General features: G+C 29.3%; 3 protein-coding genes across 3 annotated transcripts; all 3 read left to right on the forward strand.

The window, feature by feature from the left end:
* Positions 1-4769: 4769 nt before the first annotated feature.
* LOC121229407 (TIR-only protein) lies at positions 4770-5550 on the forward strand. The gene is made up of 2 exons (XM_041113631.1): positions 4770-5324; positions 5426-5550. Exons 1-2 carry the CDS (start codon positions 4834-4836, stop codon positions 5547-5549), a joined length of 615 nt encoding a protein of 204 aa, XP_040969565.1. The 5' UTR covers positions 4770-4833; the 3' UTR covers position 5550.
* A 5102-nt stretch (positions 5551-10652) lies between these two features.
* On the forward strand, positions 10653-13485 carry LOC107915254 (alpha-galactosidase). Its single transcript, XM_016844415.2, has 13 exons — positions 10653-10657; positions 10742-10807; positions 10892-10950; positions 11489-11545; positions 11674-11812; positions 11928-12003; positions 12085-12143; positions 12220-12285; positions 12370-12453; positions 12538-12602; positions 12700-12782; positions 12864-13145; positions 13221-13485. The coding sequence occupies exons 1-13, from the start codon at positions 10653-10655 to the stop codon at positions 13314-13316; spliced, it is 1137 nt and encodes a 378-aa protein (XP_016699904.1). The 3' UTR covers positions 13317-13485.
* A 1150-nt stretch (positions 13486-14635) lies between these two features.
* Positions 14636-16267, forward strand: LOC121229408 (NAC transcription factor 56). The gene is made up of 3 exons (XM_041113632.1): positions 14636-14971; positions 15060-15370; positions 15448-16267. The coding sequence occupies exons 1-3, from the start codon at positions 14782-14784 to the stop codon at positions 15976-15978; spliced, it is 1032 nt and encodes a 343-aa protein (XP_040969566.1). The 5' UTR covers positions 14636-14781; the 3' UTR covers positions 15979-16267.
* Positions 16268-16954: the final 687 nt, after the last annotated feature.

A 16954-nucleotide genomic window follows, 5' to 3' on the forward strand; every position in this document is an offset into this window, starting at 1 on the left:
AGTATATCAATTATAAACAAAATTTAATCATTATTTGAGTGGCAAATTTAAAATTTTTACAATAGGGTTTGTGATAATTATATATTTAAAAATAATTATAAAAATTATAATGTTAAAATAATTATAATTGAAGTAAAAGTTGACACAAACAATTTTTACAATTACAATCATTAAAAAAAATTAACAACTCTTTTATTATTATTATTATTATTTTGCTACTTACAAATTTTTATTATCAATTTATTGTCTATTAAGAAAATAAAAAACTGAATAATGAAGAGTTTAATTTATGATTTCAATTTTTATTGTTGGTACAAATGCTTTAATGATAGGAATTTTTTATCAGTATTATATTTAAACTATGAAAATAATTAATTTATTTTAATAATTTTTATTAGTTAATTTTTTTTAGTAACATATTAGTTATTTCGTGACACCAATTCACATAATGTTAATATATTATATTTTTTAAAGTTGAAAATTAAAATTATTTAAAAAAAACTATTATTTAAGTCTCTGATTGAATTTGTGTCATGAGTCAACTAGGCATTAACTCGATTAGGGAAATTACAAAATGTACACTTTATTTTATATTTTTTACATTTTAATTCTATTATCTATACTTTATTGCCACCGTGAATTGTATATATTGATTGAGATAATGTCACAAATTAACTCGGCACCAACTTAACACTGGTGATGATATAATGACAACACCATGATAAATAATTGTATTCATTTAGCCTTATTAATCTAATGTATTCATATGTTTAAATTTTCTTTTACTTACAAATTTAATCTATTTTTATTTTAATATCATAAATATTTCTTGTGTTATTTATTAACTAATTTCAAACATACATTTTATTATTTATTGTATGTTACTTTGAAACATAAATTTATATTTTAAATACATTATTTTCACACACATACATATGTGATAGAGTATCTAGTAATATTTAAAATTTTAATATTAACAAGTGGCTGGGTACAATGGTAAAACATATTACATTCTTAAAAAGATAACATTTTAGTGAGAGAGGTATCCATGAATCTTGAATATAGATCGTAAAATTAACATGCGTAATTAATTGTTTTTTTCACGTTTTTCATGATATCTAAATCGAAACATCATAATTGAATTCTTCAACAATAACATTTGGAGGCAGATTTGTTTTACCTACACAGGAGACGGAAGTGCGAAGGCATCCCAAATTAAGGGCAATAGAGGTAGTGAAGGAAGGTTTTAATTATCGTCTATTTTGAATATGAAAATTGGTCATAAATACTTTCAATTCAACACTTTGGACCTAATTACAACAATACATATACATAAATCTTTTGTCTGCAGAATAGCATATTAAATTGAACAGAGAGACTATAATTTTCTATGAAATCAAGAAATTTCGGCGTTTGAGCTGCGCATACTGTGTTTGTATTTTCCAAATCAAAGGTCTTCTGTGTTAAACGAAGAAAAGTTGTTTCAATTTTGCAACTTTAATGCAGGACCATTTGTATTAATAATGTTTAAATTTTATACGTCATCAAATTAAAAATAAAATTATATTATAAGTCAATTTCACCATGACATTCATTCCAATTACATCCTCAAACTATCAATGTTATATCAATTGAGTCTTTTTCGTCACTAAAATCATTTATTTAACTATTAAATAATATGTCAAATCTTATACGTCATAATTTAAAATAAAAAAAATTAAGAAAATAAATATTTTAAAAATATTAAATTTGAATTTTTTAAAGTTTTCACAGAAATTTTATCGTTTATATTTTTTCTTGATTTTACTTTATATTTACTTGTTACTTTTAATAGTTACGCATTATCATTATATTTCTTTACGTTTTTCATTTTAAAATTTAGTTACATGATATTTAATATGTCATTTAACAGTTTTTATTAAAACATATAAAAATATATTAAAAAATAACATATTTAAAATTTAGTTACGGTTTTAAAATGTTATAAAATATGAAAACATATTTAAAATGATGACCATAATTTGGATTGTTTAATACATTTTAACTTTTATATTATTTAATTTTTTTTAAAAAATAACATTATTTGATTTAGTACATAGAATTATACACTAATTCAAAAATTATATAAATATTAGGGTATCCGTTTTTAGACATAACAGAGAAAAAGACAATTGTGCCTACCTTGTTGCCAACAATTAGTCATACATTCAAGATCCACATTTTTCAAATGTTCATAGTTTACTTGTATAAACAACTGTTACAGAAATTCAGGGCATACTGTCTTCTTTTGTCATTGTTGTTTATTAATCTAAGTAGATTACATAAAAGTATGGTACACCTACTACGTGTTACAAGTATTAAATTTATATTTTTATGAGTATTATTAATCAAAGGATTCATAGTTTCGTTGTATAATTGTGTGTATATATATATATTATACTTAAAATAATTTATTGATTTGGTGGTAAAAGTGAGTCCCATATTAATTCAATTAAAAATTATTATTTTTATGAAATCAGTTATAATATTATAAGAATATTTTTTATTTTTTAATATTTTATATAAAATCAATAAAAAAATTAGTACTGTAATTTTTAAATATTTAATTTTATTATTTTTAAAAAAATTCATTTAACTTTTATATAAACTTTTAATAAATATATATTTTATTTTAACATAAAATTGTTTCACTCTGACTAGGGCATACTCTAGCATATATAATTTATTTTTTAGTTGAAATTTTGAACTCATTAAAAATATTAACACTTTTAACATTTGTAAATAAATTAATTTTGAGATGATTTATTCTAAAAAGGATAAAATAACATTTATTCTTTTACTTGACAATTTTTTTTTTCATTTTGGCCTTTGAAATTTTTTTTGTTTATATTAGTATTTGGACTTAGTAGATTTTTTCAAATTAGTCGCTAAACTTAAATTTTATTAAGGTATGATAGTATGAAGCTTTGAGATTATACTATGTCAATCACTTGAACTTTTTAATTTTTTTAAATATATAAATTTTTTTGCTTAAAATATTTAAAAAATTTAGGTGATAGACATGACATAATCTTTAAATGCCATGTCATCAAACCTTAATAGAATCTAAAATCATGGATCAAGTTAAAAATTTTTACCAAATTCAAGAACTAAATATTGTTTTATATCATTTTAAAAATTATATTTCATGTGGAGTTTATATTTGTTTTAATTTATAATAAAAATTTAATTCCCATTTTTTAAACATTTTTTATTATTATATAAAACTAAGATGTAAAAGTTAAACACTTTTTAATATTTGTGATTATTTCGTTATTTCCAATTTGAGTATTTTTGAGAGTGCACCTTATTTATACAACCCTTACCATTTTTCAAACAAACATTTCATAGTTAATCTCACGAAATATGAATGGAATTAATTATTTGTCAGGGTTAATTTAAATGCACCAAACATTTTTATATATATATATATTTATTTAAATTGAAAATTTAACAAAAATATAAAATATTGAACCCATTTACAATTTAGGTTTTGATAATAATACTTTTCTTTCATTCACAATCTCTTTTTTTTCCCTTGCTTATATTTTTGGCAACGTTCTTCCTACGGACAAATCTTTTTATTATACCATAAACACTTGAATATTTTCTTAACATTTTCATGTATGAAGTAAAAATTTCTCGTCGATCGTATGATTGTTTGAATTTGCCAACTTATTAAATATTAATGTCATTATTTTTATTAAAATATATAACTTTAGCATTCAAAGAAAACACAAATATCACAGTAAAATTTTATGTATTAAATCATATTATTCTTCATTTTAAACTACAGCCATGCACGTTCAACTTTGAGTTGCATTTTCTTCGCAAAATGACAATGCAGGGTGGCTGGCTGGTTGAAATAAATTCACTAGCCCCTTTTGGTGTTTTAAATGAAAAATATGAAAGTGCTCAGAAACCTCGAAATTGCTTTAATGCAAATCAAGAATAGAATCATGTGCACCGCCCATTTTAGTTCTAATTCTTCATTCCCTCGATTTGTAGATCCCTTCTTTGCTTAATCTGCTAGCTGTATTTCTCCTACAAGTTATGAATGTGCTAAAGTCTTAATTTTTATTTGATTTCAAATTTCTAATCGATCCTTTCTGCTGGCTATGCTGCTTAATGGCTGCTGCTTTATTTATTTATTTATTTTGATTTGGTGTTGTATCTTGTGATATGTAGTGCGACATGTCATTGTCATCATTATTTTATCACCTTCTAGTTATGGAAAATTGGATTTAATTAAAAAGAAAAAAAATGGAAAAGTGAAGCATATGTCGTATGTAGCTATCTAACTTTATTATTTTGGTGACCCCATGATGGGCAAAAATAAGAAATTCGCCCCTAATATTTCTGGTCTAAGACATGCAATATTATTTCATAAGAAAGACTACGTCAATGACGCGAAAACTAAACAAAAAAAGAATACCATATAAACGTGTTTGAAGGGTTAGGCAAACAAGTGGAAAACGGTCGAGGGGGTCAAGCAATCAAGGCTTTTCTTTTCCTTCTTGTTTGTTTTTCTTAATTATTTTTGCATGCTGTCAAACATAAACCGAAGAATTTTAGAATTCTTCCCTTGAAAATCAAATTTCAGCCATTAAACAACTTCTATTAGAGCTTTTATAAACCTATAAATACATCAACTCTCAGCGTCTCGCTCAAGCTCTCTTCAAACAACTTCCAAACAAAAACACATTAAAAAGCAAAAAAAACCCTATTATACACACTTGGCATCAACTGTGTCAAACTTTGAATAGAGTATATTTTTAGCTTCTCCAAGGAGCCATGCAGCTGCGTTTTTATTCGTCTGCCAGGCACTTGTACCGCAATATCCTTAAACCCAGAACCCCAATCCCGGCAACTGCCAAGCCCCCATGCGATATCTTTATTAACCATCGTGGAACTGACACAAAGAAAACTATTGCGGGGTTGCTTGATGACCATTTCTTCAGGATGGGGTTAAGGCCATTCCTGGATAGCAAAAACATGAAGCCTGGTGACCGATTGTTCGAGAAAATCGATCCTGCAATTCGCGGTTGTAAGATTGGTGTGGCGATCTTTTCGCCCAATTATTGCGACTCATACTTTTGCCTCCACGAGCTTGCTCTTCTAATTGAGAGCAAGAAGAGGGTTATACCCATATTTTGTGATGTGAAGCCATCTCAGCTTCAGGTTGTGGATTATGGAACCAGTTCAGCCGAGCAGCTGGAAAGATTTAGTTGGGCTCTTGAGGAGGCAAAGTACACGGTTGGATTAACATTTGACACTTTAACAGGGTATACATTACGGTGCCTTTTTTTAAAAAAAATTTGCTAAAATTGGAAACATCGATCATTGAATGAAAATTCTGATTTTTTTTCCATTTTTGGGTATGTAGGGACTGGTCGCATTTCTTGAATACTGCAACCGATGCTGTGATTAAGAATTTGGTGGAGTTGGAAGCTGAAAATTCATGCAAGAAAAGTAAATATATTGTGCAGGCTCGTCGTGAACGAAGATGAAAAATTCTCTATTCATTAAATTTTTTCCTTTAACCCCCAAGGTTTTTTTTTTTTTTTAGATTTCATTGAATGCTCATGAATTTAACCAGTTTTTGGTATAGAAACTAAAACCATCCTAAACACTTGGTAGGGAGATCTCCAAATAAGTTGTAAAATTCTTCTTCTTCTTTTTTCCCATCTCCCTACATTAACAATAAGTGAAGAAATAGATGCAAAAAACTGAAAACATTTGTACCATATTTTGTAATATATACATGTGTATGAACATATTATATACAAATTAGGTCGACAGAATTTAATATTCTTTCGTAATATATAAGTTGCAGATTCAATAAAATCGTTTTTGTTTTTGTATATATATTTATTTCTATGATGAATCTGGGTTGATACCTAGAAATTTACTTTCATGTTCAACAACTTCCACGACATTGCATCCATCTATCAGTACCCCTGTAGGATGTAACGAAGTTCTCGTGCATTTCTTGGGAAGTATTATTTTATGCAGGTACAATATCTACTGTGTATTTATGTTCTCCAAAAAATTGCATTTTTTATAATGTGGCGAAATGAACTTTCGAAATTATAAAAATCTTGAAAAATTAGACATGCATTCATCTTCAAAGCCAAGAAATATACATAGCTCATACAAAAATACTTATAAAATCAACCGGAATAGAAATAGAAGCTTCAAATATTACACAATGTTGTGGAGCATATAGTATACAGTAGTTAGTTAGAGTAAATATCGATCCATACTATTATTTGAACTTTTAATTGTGGTTGTGTCGTGTTACGAGCTAATTAGATATTAATTTAATTCGTAAAATTAAAAAATAAATATTTTCGTATTTTAAATAAATTATATTATTTGATGGTACGTATAGTGTAATTTGAATTTATGCTATATCAACTAGAAAAACTATCACACGCGTATGTATGTGGAAATCATAACATATGATAAATAATGAAATATTTGGTTTAAAACTAAAATTTTCACGTATTTAGAGCACGGATGTGTATTTAAAAATAACATACAATAAATAATAAAATGATTGTTTGAAATTAATTAATAATAATAACACATAAAATATGTACAATATTAAAATAAAAAAAAATTAGATGAAATTGTAAGTAAAACAAAATTTAAACACGTATATATCGGATTAAGAACACTAAATGAATGCAATTGTTTATCATGGTATTATTATCAATCCTAGGTTGGTATCAAGTTAATTTGTGACGCCAACTCAATCAACAACATTATTAATTAGTATCAGTGGCGAAGTCAAGAGGGTCCTTTAAAATGAAAACTTTTCTATTTAGGCCCTTTTATAGTTTATAAAATTTTAAATTAATAATAGTAAAATTACACTTTAGCCCCCCAAAAATAATAAAAAATTGATTTAGTACTTCAAAAATTATAAATATATAAACTATTAAAATTGTGAAATTACATTTTTACTATCGTAAAAGCATACAATTCAAAATATGGTTTAGTGTTAAAGATATATACTATTAAGTTGATGTCAAGTTGATTGTGACACCTACTCAATTAATAACATTATCAATATATACAATTGATGTAGATAATAAAGTATACATAATACAATTAAAATGTAAATATTACATAAAAATGATATTTGGTTTAGTGTTAAAGTTGACATTTTATTGATGTAAATATAAATATATCATCAGTTCAAATCTCATCATATGCAATTTTTTTACTTGCTTTTTAAAAAATATATCTACACTAAAGTACCATCGAAAAATATAACATATTTTAATTATGGATGGTTGAAAGGACATTTTCATAATTTTCTTAACTAAGTTAGTGTTCGGTTGACTTATAACACTAACTTAGTTAGGAGTTTAAATAATAGTATATTATTATATGAAAATAAAGCTTTAGTTTACTGATAAAGTTAGCATTTTATTGATGTAATATGCAAAAAAAATATTTAAAAAAAAAATTGAAGTGCCATCAAATAATAAAACATATTTTAATTATGGAAGGATAGTTTCATAATATTCCTACCCGAAGTTGATGCGTAGTTAGCTCATGACACTAACTCAATTAGGGTATTAAATAAAAGTATAGATAAAACCTTAATTTGAAATATAATGGTTATGCTTTTTAATATGTGCTATCTTGTGATTCATTGATGATGTATGGAACTTATATATATAGATTGATAAATTATAAAGTTATATATTATCAATGCATCAAAGATAAATACATATTTAAATAATAAAGTTGATATAATATTTTTTTTTGTAAATTTAATTAAATATTTCTAGTTTTAGATCTGAAAATGATTTATACTATTAATATATCAACACTGACAAATTTTGTTTTTAGTATTAATTGGAGAAAAGCTATCAGCATTGACTTTGAGAGATTTGAAAAGGTTAGTGATTTAGATGCCTAATTACCATCACATGCTTGTCAAATTGTTTAATGGCTAAGAAATTATAGGGGATATTTCCCCTCTTAGATTTCATTGTTTATTGCAAAAAGAAAATCAAAGCACGTTCTTATCATTTACTTTCATCTTTCTTTAACTCTTACATGCAGTAGATAAAATTTTAAGATTAAATCAGACATCATATACATTTACAAATATACATACATACATACATATAAATGGATAGCTGCCGAGAAAAAAAAGATAGCAATAATCAGCACGATTAATCTTTAAATATCAATGAAAATTTAGCATTGGGTGTTTTATTCTGCACAAGAAAGTATTGATATTAAGTTGACTATTTGTTTGGGTCTGTTAGTCAAACTATCAATTGTGGCGTGGGATCAATGCTTCTCTAAATTTGTATAAAATTTGGTGTTAAATAAATGTTGATGTTTAGTGTGGTTTAAAGAAAAAGTGATTAATTTGATAGAGAAATGTAATTTTTTATTATTATTTAGAAACCAAGGTTTAATTTGTTGCGACATGAATCATATTCACATTCATTTTGTTCAATTTATGTTAAAACGGAAATTATTTAAATTATACAAGTAAAGTTAGAGATTGATAAGTGTTTTATAAAAGTATAATAAAATATTAAATAAATAAATATTTTAAAAAAGAGAAATTTATGTTAATTTTTCAAAATCGCTTATAAAATCCACTATACTAAATTCTAATCTTTTATATTATGCTTATATTCTTTTCACTTTGATTCAATAAAAATTAACAATATGAAAATATTGCCTTCAGGTTAAATTTTTTGTTAGACACTCGTTTTGTACGATTTCAAATCACCTTACCTCCATCTCCTATTCTTAATATTGCATTAAAAAATATAGTTATTAAATGTTTATATAAAAATTAAATATTGCTTTGGTTGTTCTTTAGTTCAAATATTATCATGTGTAAATATTTTATTGACTTATAAAAATATAAAACACTCGTGTTAATATAACTTATTTTGTAATAAGAATGTATTTTTAATAATTTTTCAATTAAATTAAAACTTAATTGATAAATGACACTAATCTAATTAAAAACTTTTTCATAATAGAGATGAGGGAATAAAAATATAAATTTCCAAATTCAAATTTTCTAAAATCAACTATTTCAACCTTTTAAATCTAAAATATTAAGAGAGGTAGAAAATATTATATATTTATGAAATGTTATTTAATACACAATTAGTGTTTACTCTCCAATATTGAATGAATGATACTTGTAAAAATTTGTAATGCCCCATGGTTAGAGAAGTTTTTGGGTATGTTTGTTTTGTGTGATGTCAAATTTAAGTATGATATTAATATATTTTATATTTATTTAATTTTGGTTCGGTTTAAAATTTAGGCTTAAAATTTTATTCAAACTTATTCATATGTATAAATAATTAATTCAAGCTCATTTTCCTACTCATATTATTTTTAATTTTTTGAAAATTATTTATACTATTTTTATTTGATAGGCATAATTTTTTATATATTTTTTCATTCATTAAAAAATATAGAGGCGACTTAACATTTTTTTTAATATTTACATTATAATATTATATAATAATATATATTTAATTTTTATGTGTATATATAATATATAAAATAACATACTATGATATATTACAAACTTAAAAATGGATGAAGCTTGAGTTCTGAATATTTGAGCCTGAGTCCAACCCATATTTTAAGCCGATCTAATTTTTTTACCCAAACCTAATCTTCAAGTATAATACTTTCACTCAAGCCCTTCCAAATATTAAGTAACTTGTCGGGTTTGGACGGATAACTCAACCGTCCATCCATACTTGGATACTTCACATGCCCCACACCATAGAGAAAGCATTGCCATGACGCCATCAACCTTGAAAATGGTCACAATAAGATACTTCAGATGGAGGTTTTTTAACTCAACAAGCAGAGTTTAATAAATGATATGTATTTGTTTTAAGAGAAATTATTTGGTGCACTGCTAGTAGAGATTTTAGACTCAATAAATAGGGTTAGGAGATTGAGAAGTGCCTTCTAAGTGTTTAAAAAAAGAGAGACACTTGTTAGTTTTTTAAGACTATTTATGAAAAAAAAAAGATTGTTGGTGTACCGAATACTCACTCCTATTTTAATTTATTTAATATTCTCTTTAACACACATAACAACATTTCATTCTACTTGTGAAGTCATTTTACTCACAATGTAGTAAATAAATTGTTTTACCTAGGCATAAAATAAAACAATTATATTTATAAATTAAAGAAATAGATGAGGTGAAATTGAAACTTTATTTAGTTAATAGTAAAAATAATGTTATAGTAAAATGAGGAATAACATTGAAGATATGTAGACAAATATTAGATTAAATCTTAGCGCAAAAATCTAAACTTCTAAATTAATATATTAAGAGTTAGACCATTTCAGATGAAATCTTACTATATCAACAGTTTGGGCAAATCTTTGTTCCAAATTGCTATATAAACAGTAAGGTAAGGTTATCGTACTCAACAACTCCATCTCTTTTGGTTTATATTCGAATAGGAAAAATGCTTGAAATGTCCTAAAATTAAAGTGATAATAATTTAACAACTCTCATTTCCTTCTCTAGAAAAAAAAAATTCAACTCTCATTTCCTGCTCTAGAAAAAAACAATGAAAATGAGGTTAAGAGCAAACTTTATTTTGGCTACTGCTGTCAACCTATGGATGGTCCACACAGTGGCTAGTTAATCGAACATAGGTATCAGCCATGGACGTCATGCTAACTCTCGGTTCCTTCTTGACAATGGGGTTTCTCGGACCCCTCCTATGGGGTATTATTTAATTCTCTCACTTTAGCCTTCAAAGCTTTGTTGAGTGAGATTAGATTTATTAACCCAGGCTGATTTTGGTTGCAGATGGAATAGCTGGAATCACTTTTGGTGTGGTATAAATGAGAGTGTTGTAATGAGTACCGGTAAGCTTCTCAAATGAATTACTCCATTAATATTTTTTATTAATTGTAGATATGCATGCATGAGACCACCACAACACTCTAAGTTACTTCCATTTAATTTTCTGACTGTTTCACCCTTTTATTACTTAGACTAATTAATTTTGCCTTTATTTCCTAACTCAATTTATATACTAGACTGCACATTAATGAACCGTCTTTTACTTAACAAGAATTGTCTACACAGTTGTTCTGAATAGGTCCAACCCTGGAATTCTTGAAATTACACTATAGACTTCTTATTGGGACGCAGATGTTTCAAATTTGAAGACCACGTTGTTTTCTTTCCTTGAATATACCCTAGTCTTGACACACTGACTTTTCAGTTTGAAATTCTTACTGCGAACTTCTCCATTTGGTCTTGGTTTTGACATAAACCCAGACTTCCAATCTTGAAATTGTTGAAATCAGAGATCTGGGTTTAATGTTAGGATTTGAGCTTATAGCTTTCATATTCTTTTTAACTCGGGTTTTTATAATGTTCTTTTTTTTCCATGAACAGCCGATGCACTTGTTTCAACCGGTTTGGCATCACTTGGGTACAAGTATGTAAACCTTGGTATGTATTTAGAAAAACAAGAAGCTTTTCTTATTTCATTGTTGATTCTGTTGACAATAACCAACAAATCATACTTAGTGATTTCATGAATTTTTACTAATCTTTTTTTACTGTCATTGTGAAATCAGATGACTGTTGGGCTGAATCGGAAAGAGACGAGAATGGTAAGTTAAGAGGCAAAGCCTCTACCTTTCCTTCAGGCATCAAGGCCCTTGCAGACTACGTTCATGCTAGAGGCTTGAAACTTGGGATATATGCTGATGCTGGGTAAACATCCATCCCTCTGTTATTTTTTTACTGTCTACATTTTTTGTTTTGCTTGTACAACAAATGTATGTTAAAATAGAATATGAAAAATTTAAACTTGGTTCAATTTCCACAGTAATAGAACCTGCAGTAACCAAATGCCTGGCTCTCTTCATCATGAATATGAAGATGCAAAAACTTTTGCTCAATGGGTGGGTATCCTTAATCTTTGGGGCATTTAATTTGCTTAAATGACGGGGTTTTGGTTAATATGGGGCTTCCTTTTTTTGTAGGGAGTTGATTACATCAAGTATGACAATTGCTACCATGATGGTACAAGAAATCGAGAGAGGTAGAATCATCCTATTATATGGAGCATGTATTTACGATATAGTTATTTCATATTTTTCTTTTTTACTTTTTGGAAGTTATACTGCTATGGGCCACGCATTGCAGAAAATTAAACGGCCAATTCACTTCTCTTTATGCGAATGGTACGTGTTTATTTGATTGCTTATATCAGTTTTATCTTAAAAATTAAGAACTGAGTTCTTACAACGCAATTGTATTTTCCTTAGGGGACAAGAAGATCCAGCAAAATGGGCTGGTGCCTATGGCCATTCTTGGAGGACAACAGGGGATATTAATGATACCTTTGCAAGGTCTATTGCTTTTCATTTATGTATTCATTTATATCCAAAATTTATGGCAACCATTGAATCGTTTACTTTTTTGCTCTTTTTCAGTGTAACTTGGATTGCAGATTTAAACAACCGTTGGGGGAGATATGCTGGACCTGGCAGGTGGAATGGTAGTAACTGCTAAATTTTAACCGTTGTTTTTAATATTTATTTTGATAAATTTAAATACTATTTCACTAAGTCAATCCATAATTCTAATTCAATTAGATCCTGATATGTTGGAAGTGGGCAGCGGAGGGATGACTATGGACGAATACCGGTCTCATTTTAGTATTTGGTCTCTTATGAAGGTTTGTCTAGTCATTGCAGCCTTCATATCCTACCTTGCACGTACTCTGTTGAGATTGTATATGTAAATGTTGTGTTTCCAGGCTCCTCTTCTCATTGGATGCGACCTTCGATCTGTAAGCAACAGGACCCTAAGAATCCTTGGGAACAAAGAAGTGATAGAAGTAAATCAAGACTCACTAGGAGTTCAAGGGAGGAAACTACGATCCAAAGATGGCCTAGGAGTATGGGCAGGGCCATTATCAGACAACAGGGTTGTGGTAGTGTTATGGAACCGAAGCGAATTGAGGGCTCTTATAACTGCTGTGTGGAGGGATTTTGGACTCTCTCCTAACACACCAGCCATTGTTAGAGACTTCTGGAAGGTAAGCCTCAGAGTTGCCTCTGATTTGAGGTTTTAAATGAATCTGTTGTGACTATTTATGATATCTGTATTGCAGCACAAATATGTTTCCATGAATGAGCGCGATAGATTGACGGCATCCGTAGCTCCTCATGCTTGCAAGATGTATGTTCTGACACCACTCCAAAGTTGAAGGAGGCTATCATTTTATTGAACTTTTAGGATAGTTTAGCATTTTTTATTTTTGTGCATAGCCCCCTTTGGATCTTTTTTTTTCCTTATTGAGTGTTGAGGGAGAATCTAGTAAATGCAAAATAAATGATTTCATCTGAAGCAAATAAAATTCAATTATATTTGAGTCAGGGTATGATGAATCGATTTTAATTCGATGTCTTGTGATATGAACAAAGTATATGATCTTGTCAGCTATATAAACCAACGTGCTGTTACCCGAAAAGCAAGTTACTTGGCTCTGGTAAAATCGGTGGTTGCCTTTAAAACTTGCTTTGTAAGACTTGACCTATTCCATGAAATAGTATGCCAGCAGCTCCATGTTGCTGAGACTGAAATTCAAAGAATTTTATTGCTGAAACTTGACCAGCTTATATCATTTTTATTTATAAGTTTTGACTTACTAGAAACCAACCTCCTAGCAAATTGCGGCACTTTTACTTTGGGCATGGAGGGTCAATTCCTTTTTTTCTCATGCATTTCCCTCGTGTTTTTTGGTATTTGGTGACAGCGTATCATCCATATTATTGAAAGTAACGTTCAACTGATTGGCACTGCATTTTGAAGCAGATAAAAGGATGTAAATTTATGAAGGCTGTAGTATGACCAGTAAATAATAAAATCCAAAAGACAAAGCACTATCAAGGAAAGCAACCTCTCTGTTATCTATATATGTAAATTACATGTATATTCTAATGGATTACATGCAAGGAAATTATGGAAAGCTGCCGGGTCAGAAACGCCCCTTGTTCCATGGATTTATGCCTCTTCTCCAAGTTAAAAGAAAAAGGGGTTTTTTTTTTAAAGCATACTCTTCTTCCTAATTTACAAGCAAAAATGTTGTCAAAATAAAACATTAAAAGTAAGCTGTTTAATTATGCATATCAGGGGACTTTTAACATAGATCTATGAAAAGAAATAAAATTGAGCTTTTATGAAAAAAATATTTGTAAGGGTCAAAAAAAAAAAATTAATGCTTGCACACCTTACACTCTTCCTTTTTCTCTTGAAATTAGTTTTAGGGACAGAAGCGATAGTATCACACATAAGAAAAGCATGACATGGAAAGCGTAACAGGCAGTTCCAAACCTGCGACCCTAGAAACCTGCCCCCCCTTCCCAATTTTCCTGCTTTTTCCTCGCTTATGGTGGTCCCCACCACCTATCCCACCACGTGTCTCCAATCTTATGTGCCATGTGTCATCAGATCAGCGGTGTCCACTTGGCTCCATATGAGCCCAACAGCCAGCAAGCCAGCCACTCCCTCTCCACCCTTCCCCCTTATAACATCAAGTCATCAACGTATCTCTTAATTTCTCAATTTTTTTTTTTTTAAATTTCCATCTACCTTAGGCTCAATACTCTTCAACTCCGTAAATTCATGAGAACTGGGAATATAAGATTGAACCAAAGCTGACCAGCGAAATAATGGAGAGCACAGATTCATCGTCGGCGTCGGCGTCGGCGCACCCGCAACTCCCACCGGGGTTCCGATTCCACCCGACCGACGAAGAGCTGGTTGTTCACTACCTCAAAAAGAAGGCCGCCTCTGCTCCTCTGCCTGTTACAATCATAGCTGAAGTTGATCTTTACAAGTTTGATCCATGGGAGCTGCCAAGTACATATATGCATATACGAAAATTTATATTTGACCATGTTTACATCCATCAAGTACTAGTCTTTGAATTGTAGTATAACTTTTGTAGGTAAGGCAACTTTCGGTGAGCAAGAATGGTATTTTTTTAGTCCTAGAGACAGGAAATATCCGAATGGAGCGAGGCCTAATAGAGCTGCAACTTCTGGTTATTGGAAAGCCACTGGGACCGATAAGCCGATTGTAACTTCAAATGGAAATCAAAAGGTTGGGGTTAAAAAGGCTCTAGTGTTCTATAGAGGTAAGCCTCCCAAAGGGATTAAAACGAATTGGATCATGCATGAATATCGCCTCATCGACAACAACTCATCCACTTCCAAACCTCAAATTGTTGATCTTCCCAACAGGAAAGCTTCTTTACGGGTATGTATAGGGTTATCCCATCCGTTAAAAGTTCCATAGAACTAAAGATCCATATTCATACAGTGCGTTGTTTTCAGCTTGATGATTGGGTCTTATGCCGGATTTACAAGAAGAACAATACCCAGAGACCTATGGAGACAGACAAAGAGTACACCATGGAGGGCATGCTGGCAACACAACTGCCAACTTCTAGCCATCAAAATCTAAACGCTCTTACATCAAAAGCTACAAGTTATGGTTCACTGCTACAACATGAAGATAATTTCTTTGAAGGGATATTAACCGAAGGGATGCGAAGCAGTTCCAATATTTCGCAACTAGCAGTGTCGTCGAGCTCGAAGCAAAATCTTCCCATGGCGTTTCCCGTTAAACGAACGCTTCCTCCTCAGTACTGGAACGAACCAAGCTCAACAGGTTCACAGTCGGGGAAAAGGTTCCAACAGGGTGATATAAATTGTAGTAGCAGAGGTGGCAATATTGATGATACCAATTCGTTTGTTTCTTTGCTGAATCAACTACCTCAAAACACTCCGTTTTACCCTGGAAGCATGGTTGGATCCCTTGGCGATGGGGTTTCACGGCAACAGTTTATACTCCCTGGTTCCTAGAATGTTTTGGAAGCAACTGTAACTATAACTAATTTAATAATTCTCGGTACTCATATATTGTGTGAAATGATTCCAGCAGGGGTAAGAAAAACGTATTCTTTTGGTACTACATAGGCGAATTATTGTATATGCATTATATATAATACTAGAGAAATAATAATTTCGTCGGGGGATATAACTATTAATGGCGGTTGGGTATCCTCTGCAATTATTTGATGTTTACAAAAAAAAGAAAAAATCTCAAAATACACATTCGAAATGAAAACTGAAGAGAACCTTGGATGTTTAATACTTCTTGTCGATTTAGATTGATGACTTATTCGTTTGTCATTTCATGTTAATAACATTATTTCTTTGACAATCAACGTCAAAGCATTGATGAAGTTTAACGTACAACTCATAGTTAATGGATTTAAATTCCCACATCTTCAATCCTTACTCTATGACGTCTAAGCAAATGCATGCCTTCTTTTTTCTTGTAAGATAATAAGTTAATAACAATTCTGAGTGCAACTCCTTATGCTTTGATGTTGCTTTTCTTTTCTTTTTACCTTTTTGTTATTTAAAGTATATATATTAGTGCTAGGTTATAATATTGTATATTAAACAAATCCCATATACTTTTATCTATAAAATAAATTGTACTTGTTTCTTATGTTTTTTTCAACATATAACCTCTTATCTAAGGGTTGAGGAGGAACTATTGGTAGTTTTAGACATTTCTATTAAAAAAATATTTCCTTTTTTGAATTAAAGTATCATTTATGCTTTTTTTACCGTATATATAAAAACTAATCATTTTAAGATTCATGGCCGCCACTTCTAATATCATTTTGAGTAGTAACTTTTTTTCCAAAAAAATTATATACTTTATCATTACACAAAACTTATTAATTCAAATATTTTTTTTAATCAAAGCATAAGGCAATTATACCAAATAAATTAATAATCCGAAAAAAAACCATGCATTTTTTAT

Source organism: Gossypium hirsutum, chromosome A05, assembly GCF_007990345.1.
Source record: "Gossypium hirsutum isolate 1008001.06 chromosome A05, Gossypium_hirsutum_v2.1, whole genome shotgun sequence".
Lineage (NCBI taxonomy): Eukaryota > Viridiplantae > Streptophyta > Magnoliopsida > Malvales > Malvaceae > Gossypium > Gossypium hirsutum.

What these genes read in the sequence shown, in the direction of transcription:
- LOC121229407 (XM_041113631.1), top strand. Translation starts at nt 4,834, where the DNA reads ATGCAGCTGCGTTTTTATTCGTCTGCCAGGCACTTGTACCGCAATATC. An exon ending in ACATTTGACACTTTAACAGG is followed by an intron (nt 5,325 to 5,425) that starts GTATACATTACG and finishes TTGGGTATGTAG; the next exon opens with GGACTGGTCGCATTTCTTGA.
- LOC107915254 (XM_016844415.2), top strand. An exon ending in GAGTGTTGTAATGAGTACCG is followed by an intron (nt 10,951 to 11,488) that starts GTAAGCTTCTCA and finishes TTCCATGAACAG; the next exon opens with CCGATGCACTTGTTTCAACC. An exon ending in CACTTCTCTTTATGCGAATG is followed by an intron (nt 12,286 to 12,369) that starts GTACGTGTTTAT and finishes TATTTTCCTTAG; the next exon opens with GGGACAAGAAGATCCAGCAA.
- LOC121229408 (XM_041113632.1), top strand. Translation starts at nt 14,782, where the DNA reads ATGGAGAGCACAGATTCATCGTCGGCGTCGGCGTCGGCGCACCCGCAA. An exon ending in TGATCCATGGGAGCTGCCAA is followed by an intron (nt 14,972 to 15,059) that starts GTACATATATGC and finishes TAACTTTTGTAG; the next exon opens with GTAAGGCAACTTTCGGTGAG. An exon ending in ACAGGAAAGCTTCTTTACGG is followed by an intron (nt 15,371 to 15,447) that starts GTATGTATAGGG and finishes CGTTGTTTTCAG; the next exon opens with CTTGATGATTGGGTCTTATG.